Source organism: Coregonus clupeaformis, chromosome 27 (assembly GCF_020615455.1).
Source record: "Coregonus clupeaformis isolate EN_2021a chromosome 27, ASM2061545v1, whole genome shotgun sequence".
Classification (NCBI taxonomy): Eukaryota; Metazoa; Chordata; class Actinopteri; order Salmoniformes; family Salmonidae; genus Coregonus; species Coregonus clupeaformis.
Window position 1 is genome coordinate 25,682,975 of NC_059218.1, and position 13,650 is coordinate 25,696,624.

At 43.0% G+C, this 13,650-nt stretch overlaps 1 protein-coding gene across 6 annotated transcripts in view; it reads left to right on the top strand.

The window, feature by feature from the left end:
- Positions 1–9,199, top strand: part of LOC121541681 (regulator of G-protein signaling 3-like) — a 221,258-nt gene extending 212,059 nt beyond the window's left edge. For all 6 annotated transcript variants that reach the window (XM_045208104.1, XM_041850910.2, XM_041850911.2 and 3 more), the window contains 4 exons: positions 2,976–3,080; positions 4,886–4,947; positions 6,173–6,339; positions 7,128–9,199. In XM_045208104.1, the coding sequence (XP_045064039.1) occupies positions 2,976–3,080; positions 4,886–4,947; positions 6,173–6,339; positions 7,128–7,328 (535 nt within the window). In that variant the 3' untranslated portion in view covers positions 7,329–9,199. The remainder of the gene's footprint in view (positions 1–2,975; positions 3,081–4,885; positions 4,948–6,172; positions 6,340–7,127) is intronic.
- Positions 9,200–13,650: the final 4,451 nt, after the last annotated feature.

Sequence of the window (13,650 nt, forward strand, 5' to 3'; positions counted from 1 at the left end):
TTCAACCTTAGTAGTCATTCATCTACGACATTCAATTGTTGAGATGAATGCCGAGTGGCGCAGTGGTCTAAGGCACTGTGCCACTAGAGATCCTGGTTCGAATCCAGGCTCTGTCGTAGCTGGCCGCGACCGGGAGACCCATGGGGCGGCGCGCAATTGGCCCAGCGTCGTCCAGGGTAGGGGAGGGAATGGCCGGCAGGGATGTAGCTCAGTTGATAGAGCATGGCGTTTGCAACGCCAGGGTTGTGGGTTCGATTCCCACAGGGGGTATGAAAAAAATAAAAAAATAATGTATGCACTAACTAACTGTAAGTCGCTCTGTATAAGAGCGTCTGCTAAATGACTAAAATGTAAATGTAAAATGTTGAGAATGGAGGGCCATATCCCTGTAGTATCATAAACTAACCAGAAGGTGGCAATGTGGAGTTGTGAATTCCCCTACCTCTCCCAGTCCTCAATGACAATAGTGTTTCCAGCCCTGTCATATCTTTCCACCCGGCCTGGGCTCAGCATAGTTCACTCCACTTGTATTGAAACCAGACCTGGATAATAAATTGTTTCATTAGGTTTGCAAATACTTTCCACCGCTCGTAAAAACTAGTCCCTCTGCTCACATGCGTTGGCATGGCATCCCTATTCAGCTTTAACCTCACATAGTTGAAACCTAAAATATGGTCGTGGACGCTAAAAATAGAGCAATCAAATACATTCCACTTCTCTATGATGATTTTATGCCTTTCTAAAATAGCTTTTTATTTTGGGTAAAGATCACTTCAGAATGGTGAGTGTGGGTTGTTGGGAGAAAAATTGTGCCAGAGGTAGAGTGTAATGTTTTTATGTTTTTCACCATACCAACAACCACATTTTACTCCACTAACGCTAGCTCCTCATCTGGATAGAGCATGTTTTAATAGAACCCTACTGTGGAATACTATAATCAAGCCCAATGCATCACCTTGTGTTTATAGATGACAATGGCCGCAGCCTGTCACGCAGATAGGCCTAAAATATCCACACTGATCAGTACAGGATCTTAGAAGCAGATTGTTACAATTCCTTGTGGTCCGTCTTTTCTCTTCTTTTTACAATCCATTTCCTGATCTCGTCAGTGAGAAATGCAGAGACATCCGGTGTAAGGGGAATGGGAAAGAGGGGGGTTGCAAATGTCCCCGTCCCCCCCCCTCTCTCTCTCTCTTTCTCTCTCTCTCACTCTCTCTCTGGAGGATCACAGTGCTGACTGATATTTCATCACTTTCTCTCTTCCATCCTGCTGAAGTGATAAGAGAGGAGAGAAAACATTGTAGCTCTCTATCGAGTGGCCTTCAGAGTCACTTTCAGAGGCTTCTCGGCTCTGAGGCAAACATCCCTCTAACCAGCACCAGCTTGAGGGCATGTTGTTTTACTAGTCATTAATTACATTCTAACTCACACATTTGGCAAGCTCCTCTCCCTGTCCTCTCCTCTTACACACATTTTGAAAGAGGCTTCTTGTATTCCTCCTAGTTCATCATCCACTCCTTGCCCCACCCTTTTTCCTCTTTGAAAGAAAGGAACTAGTCAGCTCCTGGTTGCCCTTGACGATGGGTGGTGGAGTCATCTTAAATAGTTGCCCAGGTTGCTTCCTGTTTCCTGCTTTTCGCCTAATCACAAAATGCCTGGAAAACCCACAGAGGTGGCCTGGCAACACCATCCAAACCAGGCCTATCTGTTGCCCTTTCCACCCACTAGTGACCACTGATGTCGTCCTTGCCTCTCCACCTTGGAGCACAGACACTGGGGCTCTTTCAGTTCCCAAGACTGGCTGTGGATAAAAGAACCAGGAACTAAGCAGGGGTTTGATGATCAGGTGTTGGGAGAGGGCCTTTGGAGACTGGCAGAGAGAGGGCGAGTGTCTATGTGTGCGTGTGTGCATGTGGGTGTGTGCTTTTGCACAGTATGCATGTGTGTTAGTGTGTGTGTTTGTGTTAGTGTATGTGTGTGTGTATGTGTGTGTGTGTATGTGTGTTTTCAGGCTCCAATTTTTTTTTATGCTGGGTTCTTTTGTGGGCCCTGTGGTCTCACTGGGGCTTTTGGTGACATTAGGCCAGTTGACAGTGATTAGGACAGCGGCGCTTTAGCTAATAGCTAATACACAGTGGAAATCAACCAGGAAATGGGAGTCACGTGGGATCGTGTCACAATGAGGAAGCATGTGAGGTCAGCGGGAGGAGCTAGCAGCCACCCAGGGATTGTGGGATAGCATGGAGGACTAGGGTTGGCATGCCCTCTCCGGGGAGATGGGGATGGGAAGGGATGTTGCAGGGTGTTGTTGGTAGTGGGGGTATATTTTAGGTGATGGAGGAGGAGGGGGGTGCAGCTGTGCCCCGTGTCCTGTCCCGAGGGCTCCAGCCCTGGGTTAGCTCCCTCTCCGGGTCCCTCTAGGCACCTGGAGAATGGTGTTATTGCGTGGAGGATTGAGGAGTAAGTCTCTCCTCCTTCACTGCCACATTCACTCACTCCCTGCCTAAGGACCTGCCAGGGGTAGAACTAGATGAGAGAAAGATTGAAAGAAGACATTAACAACGGAGAGGGAAAGATACTAGCTGTCACCGCACTGTAACTTCCACTGGACACTACTCTACTACACTTGAATATCCTGCTGAAGTCTGAAATGTATACAGCCCTGGCACTTTTTCCCTTTTCTTGTTTTGAGCATATGGAACTGATTTGAACCGCTGGAGTTTGTTTTTAAAGTTGAACTGTTTCCCATGACTAGGAAGACTCAACCCCCTTTTCTGTCTCTCTCTTTTCTCCCCTTGGTCTCTCCCCATCTTTCTCTCCTTTTCTATATCCATCCATTTCTTTCTATCTTTCTTTCTTTCTTTCTTTCTTTCTTTCTTTCTTTCTTTCTTTCTTTCTTTCTTTCTTTCTTTCTTTCTTTCTTTCTTTCTTTCTTTCTTTCTTTCTTTCTTTCTTTTGTTATCTCTCTTTCTCAGGGCCAAAGACATGAAGAACCGGCTTGCTTTCCTGAGGAGGAGGAATGAGTCTCCCGGAAGCAACCCAGCCGGCAAATTCGACAAGTCCTTGAAGTCGTCAGTAAAGTGAGTGTTTTGTGTGTGACTGTGTGCTTGTGTGTTTGTCAGTGTGTGTGTATGTCCACATGGCCGCTTCCTGGATCTCACCCCAGCTGGTGATGCCTTGGCTCAGACAGACAGACAGACAGACGAGTGGGCAGCGTGAAGAAGCGCTTGTAAAGCCACAGAGAGAAAGACAGAAATTAGAGAAAGACAGAAATGGAGGAAGGAAGGGAGGAAGGAAGGAATGAATTACGTCTTGATGTGTTTAACAATTCCTGGTTGATCCGTATGCTAAGGCGGATGTTATAGCTGTTATAGGTTAGGCGGATGTTATAGCTGTTATTGGTTAGGCTGATGTTATAGCTGTTATAGGTTAGGCGGTGTTATAGCTGTTATAGGTTAGGCGGGTGTTATAGCTGTTATAGGTTAGGCGGGTGTTATAGCTGTTATAGGTTAGGCGGGTGTTATAGCTTTGGTTAAGGCAGCCACGCATTATCCTATAGTTTATTCATGCTCCTTTTTCTACCTGTTTAATAAGAGAATGTTTTAGAGAGTGTATCTGTATTAGCTTTAATGCATGTGTTTTGGCGGTTGATTTTGAGTTGCAACATTGTAAAATGTTGATGGGTCAGTGACGGGTCAGCTCTGCTAACAGAGAGATAGGTCCAGTCAGACTACTTCAATATCCATGGTTACACATATGTCTGTACTGTATTTATACTGTAGCTATATGGCTGTTTTGATTGACAAAACTGGTTGGTCCTAGATAACAATGGTTAATGTATAAGTCTAATGTATAGTCTGCATGCGGTCATTGCGCCTTTAGAGTACACCCGCTTGAACACAAGCTGCATCTACTCAACTGCTATATTATTTCAAATAAACTCAAGCATGCATATATGCATTGTGTTGCATAATGCATTAAATATCTCCCAGCAACAGTAACAGAACGAGCAGGAGATCCATTTGTCAGCGTATGTGACAGGTTGTCATGCATTATATTATGCAATGATGTAGCAAGCATGTTTTGTCCACAGAGGGGGGAGAGAGAGAGAGAGAGAGAGAGAGAGAGAGAGAGAGAGAGAGAGAGAGAGAGAGAAAGAGAATGTTCGATAACAATGCATAAGAACTGGGAATTTCATTGTTTCATATTTAATTGTTATATTCAATAGAACATAGCACTTGTATGTTAGGCAGACATTTATTTAGTAGGCTATTTAATTTATTCACACAGTCAGTTGCAACGTTAACTGATAGAAATGTAAATAAGGTAGAAAATGGAAATAAAGAAACAGTAGTGTCTGTGCAGGTAGTGTTATTATAATGGTTTCACATGGTTGGGTCCTATTCCTCTGTTGCCATGTCAATAAGGCCCTCAGATGGGTTGAAGGAGAGGAAGCATATCCTCTATCTGAGAGCAGAGAGAATGAGGGAGGCAGGGGAGGGCAGAAAAGCTGGGGGGTGGACCCTCAGGCTCAAAACCCATCCCCATTGGCTGGTTTAGTCCCCGCCCCTCCTCTGCCTCCTGAGCTGCAGTGAGAGGGAGTATAAGGTGAGACATCTAGTGGAACCAGTTAGACATACTTACGCACACAGACTTATACACACTCACATGCTCGATCACACACAGCCCCAGAGCACCAGCGAGTGTGAAAGAGAGAAAAAGAAGAAAGGAATTGCAATTCCACAGAGTACTAGCCAAAGGACTACACTGACACTCCTTACCAGTCCAGTGCAGTACAGTGGAGCACAGGGCTTCGGATGGGTCACACTATGAGAAACCTGGCAGAGATGGGCTTGCTAAAGAACCGCTCCGTTTTCATTTGCAGGCCCACCCCGGAGGAGGCACTCAAATGGGGGGAATCTCTGGACAAGCTGCTGGCCCACAAATGTAAGTCTGCCTTTCCTTATTATTATTCTCCTTCTTTATTTTCTCCATCCGTTTAATCAATCAAACCCAACGGGATAAAGGAAATGACTAATACCGATCTGGGTTTGATTGCCATATGGTCCCATGTGGATCTGGTTTAAGTTTAACTGAAGCATGGGGAAGAATTGCATTGATTATGAATAAGGAACAATGTGCATGTGTTTTAGGGGGTGGTATGGGCAGGAAATATGTTCATACTTGTTGCTTGTGCAATGTGAATTCAGTGTGTGTGTGTGTGTGTGTGCGTGTTGTTGCGCCCCTGCAGTGAATGGGCAGTCTGTTGAGGCACTCTGCTGCAGCTCTCCCACTAATCCCAGTGGATGAATAGAACCATGCAATAGTGTAGGGGGAGAGGGGACAGATTATGGATGGGCTGGATGGCTGAGAGAGAGAAAGAGGACGTCAGAGTAGTGTTGCTATATTTGTATGCTTCCATAATTCATAGCCATGGTCTGAGCGCTGTCGGGCTGGGATTCCAAATCCCCATTCAATTGTCTTTCTCTGTGATGACTCAGACAAGCCAACACCATTTATCCCTAACAGAGAAAAGCTTAGCGGCACAACCCTTTGATCCCAACACTTTCCCTCCTCTCTTTTTCTGCCTTTTCATGTTTTTTCTTACTTTCTTTATATCTTTCTTCTGGCTGACCTGTAGCGAATTCTCTCTCTGCTCCTGTAGCGTATTTAGCATGGGGGGGTCATGTGAATGGAAAGGTGCGGGCGACCAGGCAGGGTGGGACTCGGCTTCCTGCTATTCTTATCCTGCCGATGTCTTTTCCTCAAGTCATTAACGACACCATCCTAATAGCCAAAGCAACAAGAACAGGTCGACAAGCAAACTGCCCCCCCTCCCCAGAACAAGAAAGGCATCTCTTTGTACAGAGACGAGATGAGAAAATACATGCCAATGAGCTGTGTCGACGAAAGGAAAAAGTAACAGAGTGTAATGTAGGGTCAGTGGGGTGATGCTGCATAGTTTTTGTGAATGGGAGGTGACTGGATAGGTGTCTTGGAGGCGATTGGCTTTAGTCCCCTTTTTAACAGTGTGACTCAATGGACTGGGCTACTGTGCTATTTAGGTAGTCTCCCTCACTGAGAGAGATGACGCTGTGTTGCCATAGCTCTCCAGTCACGTCCACTAACCCACACCTCTCTGTTTTTTCCCCTCTTGCCTTCTTCCCTTCAGATGGCCTGGCGGCGTTCAGAGCTTTCCTGCGCACAGAGTTCAGTGAGGAGAATCTGGAATTCTGGTTGGCGTGCGAGGATTACAAGAAGATTAAGTCGCAATCCAAGATGGCGTCCAAAGCCAAGAAAGTCTTTGCTGAATACATTGCCATCCAGTCTTGTAAAGAGGTGAGCAGCAATCCCCATACACATACAGACTTCTACCCACAAGGGATGGTGGAAAATACCCTTCAACTGTAATGTCTCCTGTTTATACCTAAAAGAGCTCTCCACTTCCATTTCACAAATTGTTTACTTTGACTCACTAGAAGACTTAGGGCTATATTCAATCTGTATTGCTAAAGCGTTACAGATTGCGAGATATAAATGTAAAGGTAATTGAGCCGACATATGCCGCGTTTACCGTGATTGCAGTTGCCTTTAAATTTGCCTTTAAATTTCAATCACGCTGTAACGTTGAACTTCCGCGGTGCGAATTGAATAGAGCCCTTAATCAGCGGCCCATCAATTAAGATAGTGTTTGCTAACCCCAACCTCACTCCTCATGACTGAGCCTTTATAATCCGCTCCTAACACCTCCCTGACAGAAACTAGAAATAAACTTGTTCCCGTTGTAAATTCAAAAGCAGTGATTTTGGCCGGGCCCCTCACCATTGTTCCCTCAACTAAAGATGTTAGGTGATGAATGTGTAATGCCTGTCAGAAGGCACTCCCACAAGGGAATGAGTGAGCTGGAGAGGATGTGAGATCATGCCTGACAAACAGGCTTTCTTTGGTCGCCTGACATGCACCAAATAGACTCCCTCACTTTCCCCCTTTTTTTTAAACCTGGAGAGCCGAGTGGAAACTTCAAGTCACAAATCAGCCCCAACAGCTTGAACCAGTTGTCGGTAGCACTGAAACTAACCTGCTGCTCTGTCTCTTCCTTTCTTCCCCTCCCTCGTTCCCTCTCTCAGGTGAACTTGGACTCGTACACCCGAGAGCACACCAAGGACAACCTTCAGAATGTGACGCGCTCCTGCTTCGACCTGGCCCAGCGCAGGATATACGGCCTGATTGAGAAGGACTCGTACCCTCGCTTCCTCCGCTCAGAACTCTACATGGACTTAGTCAACCAGAAGAAGGCCAGCACCACGTCCACCTCCTCATCGTCATAAACACGAAGAGATCAGGATAGAACGTGAGAGACGACGATGAAAGAGAGAAGGCAGAGACTTGAAAGCAGGGGGAGGTAGTTTTTTTCCATGTTTGCCATTTTGTTTTGTTTCTGCCATCATCCTGTCCCACTATGAGTTGGGTGTGAGAGAGACGGCGAGCTAGGCCGTGGCACTGAGGGGGGTGTTGTTTACACAACGACCATGACAACAGGCTGATGGAGGGGGGATGGAGAGCCCATTCAGGACAGCTGGTCACCGTCATGTGAGGGCATGTCCAGGGATTTCTCTGATCACTCTCATTGATTACTGTCTGTCGTTCATAACGACATATGTTCGTTTGTCCGTATTTAAGTTCTCTTCCAGATGTACTGGAAAAAGGGTTGAAACCTCCGCAGACAAGAAGACAGTCCAGTACTGTGTTGACGTTTATTTTTGTATTTTTTTTTACACCCCCTTTCCTCCTTTGGAGCCAGTTCAAATGCTGTTGGTACGACACAGAGGTTTGTTTTGTCCTAGTTTTTCCATGTCTCACAAAGCTTTCATGACCATTTCCAAATGGGCTTGCGAGAAAAAGGAGAAACGTGGTTGCTGGATCAATGTCTGGATGACTGGACAAAAAGCAGTTTCTTTAGCTTTTTTCTGTTGTCATGTTCTCCAATTCACGGCGTACACACTTCTTTGAAGCACAGTCGGCATCTGTTCTGTTCAGCACCTTCTCACAGGGTCTCACCTCGTCGCATTCATCCAAAGAATACGGCAAAAGACACAGAGACAGAGAGAGAGAGAGAGAGAGAAAGATGGAGAAAAGAAAAATACCAACAATAGAACGGACCAAAACTGCAAAAGCAGAAACGTGCCACTCTCACTCTAAAACATCTTGGAAATAAAAAAAAGACTTGCTGCCTGTCTCCAAAGACTGTCGAAAAAAAGAGAAGTAACACTTGACTCTGTTCTGATCAGCAATTCATTGTAGCTCCACCTGGACTGAACAAGGCAGCATTCTCAGGACATTAAGGCACTTGACTATGAAGCTTCCAAGCTTGATTTAGTTTTTTTATTTTCGTTTTTACACATAAAATGTTTTTGTTTTTTTATCGTTTTAGGTTCAAACATGCACTCCATAGGTATACTGAGCAATACTGTTGGGAGGTTGCTCTTTTCATAGACATAAAAATGAAAAAAAAAACTGCTTCACCTGTACAAAGGTTTGCCTATTTATTTAGATACCTTGCTGGATGCTTCACCAACTGCACTCAGCTGAAAGCGCTCCCTCCCCCTAACCACGAACCAGGTCTACCGCTGTCCTAACTTTAAGTGCAATATGTTTTTGTTTATTTTCCTTTTTTGGGGGATAAGTTTCAATTTTGATTGGAAAGACAATGGCTTGAGCTCTGTATTATTAACTTTATTTGTAAGAGTCGTGTTGCAAAATTCAGCTATAAGGTTGATTTACAGTTTAAGTAAATAAACAAGAATAGATACATGAATTAAGCAAGTAATTCTAACTGTGTACCCTGGCAGCAGGCAGCTAGGGTTTAAGGATGTACATATAATTCTTTAAGAAAACAAAGAAAAAACAAGAAAACAAGAGGTTTCACTTGCGTCGAGCTGGAACCTGGCTGTATCTATGTAAATATGAGAGACTCAAAGCTATAAGATTACATGTATTGTAATAAAAATGAGGAAGGTCCACCCTTTCCTGGTCATACAATGTTTGTCAGGAGTTTATGAAGTTTATGAAATGTATTTGATCATTTTCACTGTTTACAATTCAAACCCAACTCCTAAGATAGCAAGCAAAAAATACAATAGAAATACATTTGGTGTCATTCCTGAAAATAAATAAAACAACCAACTGGTGAAATAATAAATCATGTCTCTGAAATTTCATTCGCTGTGAATTGTACTTCCTATCTGTATGTCTCCATTATCCACCTTTGGTAATTGTTGCTAATCCAAAACATTAACTGGAGCAGAAACACATGCATATCCAAGCACCTATTAGAATCTGAGCTCCCATACTACACAACAGTGTGACAAGATAGCCCGTGTCCCTGGACTCTGTATTGTGTGCATACAGTACAGTGTGTACGAATAGACCCCAAAAATAAACATAAATGGAAGAGGGGGCATTCCCTTCTAGTCCTTAGTTACGTATAGTATGTCCATGATCTGCAAAGAACATGCACAATAAAGTATATATTATCTAATCTTATCTTAGTTGTGCAGAGAACAACAACAAACAAAATTGACTTCATGACTATGTACTATGAGGCAAATTAAGATACATTTGTATCCACAGCCTCTGACATAGCCAAAGAAGAGCTCTTTAGCCTTATTAATACCTGGGGCTAACATGGGTCCTTTGTCATCACAAGCATTTAGCTGCACCTACAAAGCTGTGTACTCGACCAATAAACTTTGATTTGATCGGGACAAAGGACGCATGTTAGAACCAGTGATATACAGGGCTTTTGTGTTATTGAAGACAAAAGCCCTTTTTAAATTTTTAGTCATTTAGCAGACGCTCTTATCCAGAGCGACTTACAGTTAGTGAGTGCATACATTTTCATTTATTATATATATATATATATTTTTTTTTTATATATTTTTTTGTCATACTGGCCCCCCGTGAGAAACGAACCCACAACCCTGGCGTTGCAAACGCCTTGCTCTACCAACTGAGCTACATCCCTGCCGGCCATTCCCTCCCCTACCCTGGACGACGCTGGGCCAATTGAGCACCGCCCCCATGGGTCTCCCGGTCGTGGCCAGCTACGACAGAATGAATCTTGTTATGGAGGCAGCTCTGCAGTGTTGTCACTAGCTGCCACAGCCACAAAGTCATAAAATCACATTTGAAACCTAACCCTAACCGGAATCCTAACCTTAACCACACTACTAACCCTAATGTCTAACTTTAACCTTAAATTAAGACCCAAAAGCACATTTTTGTTTTCATGAATTTTTACAATATAGCAAATTTTGACTTTGCAGCTGGCCCGTCTAGCCGAAATCACTCAAGTCAAATCAAATTGTATTTGTCACATACACTGAATACAGCGGGTGTAGACTTAACTTTGATTTTATGTCCTGAATACAAAGTGCTAAATTTGGAGCACATCCAACACAACACATCACTGAGTACCACTCTTCATATTTTCAAGCATGGTGGTGGCTGCATCATGTTATGGGTCTGCTTGTCATCGGCATGGACTAGGGAGTATTTTAGGATAAAAAGAAACGGAATAGAGCTAAGCACAGGTAAAATCCTAGAAGAAAACCTGTTTCAATCTGCTTTCCAACAGACACTGGGAGACAAATTCACCTTTCAGTAGGATGATAACCTAAAACACAAGGCCAAATATACACTGGAGTTGCTTACCAAGACAACATTGAATGTTACTGAGTGGCCTAGTTACCGTTTTGATTTAAATTGGCTAGAAAATCTATGGCAAGACTTGAAAATGGCTGTCTAGCAATGATCAACAACCAACTTGACAGAGCTTGAAGAATTGTTTAAAGAATAATGTGCAAATATTGTACAATCCAGGTGTGCAAAGCTCTAAGAGACTTACCCAGTAAGACTCGTAACTGTAATCGCTGCCAAAGGTAATTCTAACATGTATTGACTCAGGGGTGTGAATACTTATGTAAATTAGATATTTCTGTATTTTCAATAGATTTGCTAAAATTTCAGGAAGAAAACATGTTTTAACTGTCATTATGTGTTATTGTGTGTAGAGGGGTGAGAAAATAAACATATTTAATCAATTTTGATCTGCTCATTGGTCCAAATACTATCAGTTGTCTTTCCTGGAATTCACCTAACAACCATTGCTAATGTAATCAGTGCTGTGTGTATCAACTCTACCTTGCTTTTCTACACATGGAGAGATTACAAGAACACATACACTACCAGTCAAAAGTTTGGACACACATACTCATCAAAGGGTTTTTCTTTATTTTTGATATTTTTTACATTGTAGAATAATAGTGAAGACATCAAAACTATGAAATAACATATATGGAATCATGTAGTAACCAAAAAAGTGTTAAACAAATCAGAATATATTTTATATTTGAGATTCTTCAAAGTAGCCACCCTTTGCCTTGATGACAGCTTTGCACACGCTTGGCATTCTCTCAACCAGCTTCATGAGGTCGTCACCTGGAATGCATTTCAATTAACAGGTGTGCCTTGTTAAAAGTTAATTTGTGGAATTTCTTTCCTTCTTAATGCGTTTGAGCCAATCAGTTGTGTTGTGACAAGGTAGGGGGGGTATACAGAAGATAGCCCTATTTGGTAAAAGACAGAGTCCATATTATGTCAAGAACTGCTCAAATAAGCAAAGCGAAATGACAGTCAATCATTACTTTAAGACATGAAGTTCTGTCAATACAGAAAATGTCAAGAACTTTGAAAGTTTCTTCAAGTGCATTCACAAAAACCACAAGCGCTATGATGAAACTGGCTATCATGAGGATCGCCACAGTAATGGAAGACCCAGAGTTACCTCTGCTGCAGAGGATAAGTTCATTAGAGTTACCAGCCTCAGAAATTGCAGCCCAAATAAATGCTTCACAGAGTTCAAGTCACAGACACAACTCAACATAAACTGTGTGATTCAGGCCTTCATTGTCGAATTGCTGCAAAGAAACCACTACTAATGGACACCAATAATAAGAAGAGACCCGCTTGGGCCAAGAAACACGAGCAATGGACATTAGACCGTTGGAAATGTGTCCTTTGGTCTGGAGTCCAAATTGGAGATTTTTGGTTCCGACCGCCGCGTCTTTGTGAGACGCGGTGTGGGTGAACGGATGATCTCTGCATGTGTTATGGTGAGGGGGTGCTTTGCTGGTGACACTGTCTGTGATTTATTTAGAATTCAAGTCACACTTAACCAGCATGGCTACCACAGCCATCTAGCATAAGGAATTTGAAATGATTTATACTTTAACTTTTGATACTTAAAACTTTTTACTAAATCAGGGTCACACAGTGTTTCTTGGTAGTCTTAAACAAATCTACTTTGAAACAAAAGTATACACCTCAAGCACATGGTTATGGGCTTAAAGAAAGAAGACACCATGTCAGATATAGTATTTTGAGTTTTCATTCCAATATTACACTTTATATACATCACAGACGACTGAAATATAACAAAACCGTTTGACATAAAAACATTTTCAGATTTTCAGATTTTTTGAGGAAATAATGTTTATTAATTATGAAATTATGAAAATATATTAATAACATTCCACCCATGAGGCCACTAGAGGGCGATTTGGAAAGGCCTACGTATATTTTAGCAATTACATTTACTTTTGATACTTAAGTATATTTAAAACGAAATACTTTTAGACTTTTACACAAGTAGTATTTTACTGGGTGACATTCACTTTTACTTGAGTCCTTTTCTATTAGGGTATCTTTACTTTTACTCAAGTATGACAATTGGGTATTTCTCCACCACTGGTGTGGACCATGTTAAGTCATTAGTGATGTGGACGCTCCACTACAGCCTGTCGATTTGGATAGTGGCGTGCTCTCCCCTCTTTCTCCTGTAGTCCACGATCAGCTTCTTGGTCTTACTGAAGTTGAGGGAGAGGTTGTTGTCATGGCAACCCACTGCCAAGTCTGACCTCCCTGTAGGCTTTCTCATCGCCGTCGGTGATCAGGCCTCCTACCGTCGTGTCGTCAGCAAACTTGATGATGGTGTTGGAGTCGTGTGTGGCCACGCAGTCATGGGTGAACAGGGAGTACAGAAGGGGACTAAGCACACACCCTTGAGGGGCCCCTGTGTTGAAGGTCAGATTGGCGGAGGTGTTGTTGCTTGTGTGTGAAAAACAGCTGCCATCTGTTTTTCACACACAAGCACTTGAACATGCGCACACACAAACACACACAAATATGTGCACACTCGTGCAGATACGCAATGCCCAAACACTCAGGTCTGCCTCAAGGACAAGACTCATCCCATTAAACGTCAACCTGCAAGATATGCGCTGAAACAATCAAGAGCCTCATTTATACCTGGGGCTAACATGTGTCCTTCATCCTGATCTTATCCACATTCTTATGATGCCCACATTGTAGCCATTGCATCTACACATGGTAGTAAAATGTGTCTCTTATCCATCCACTGTGTCCGTGTTGTGACCAGATATCCTAGTCACACCCTTTATGCAATGTTTTGGACAGATATTATTTAAAAAAATGTTTTATTCATTTTAAGACATGCACTACATCACTAAAAGTAGGTGGACACCTGCTCGTCGAAGATCTAATTCCAAAAGCATGGGCATTAATATGGAG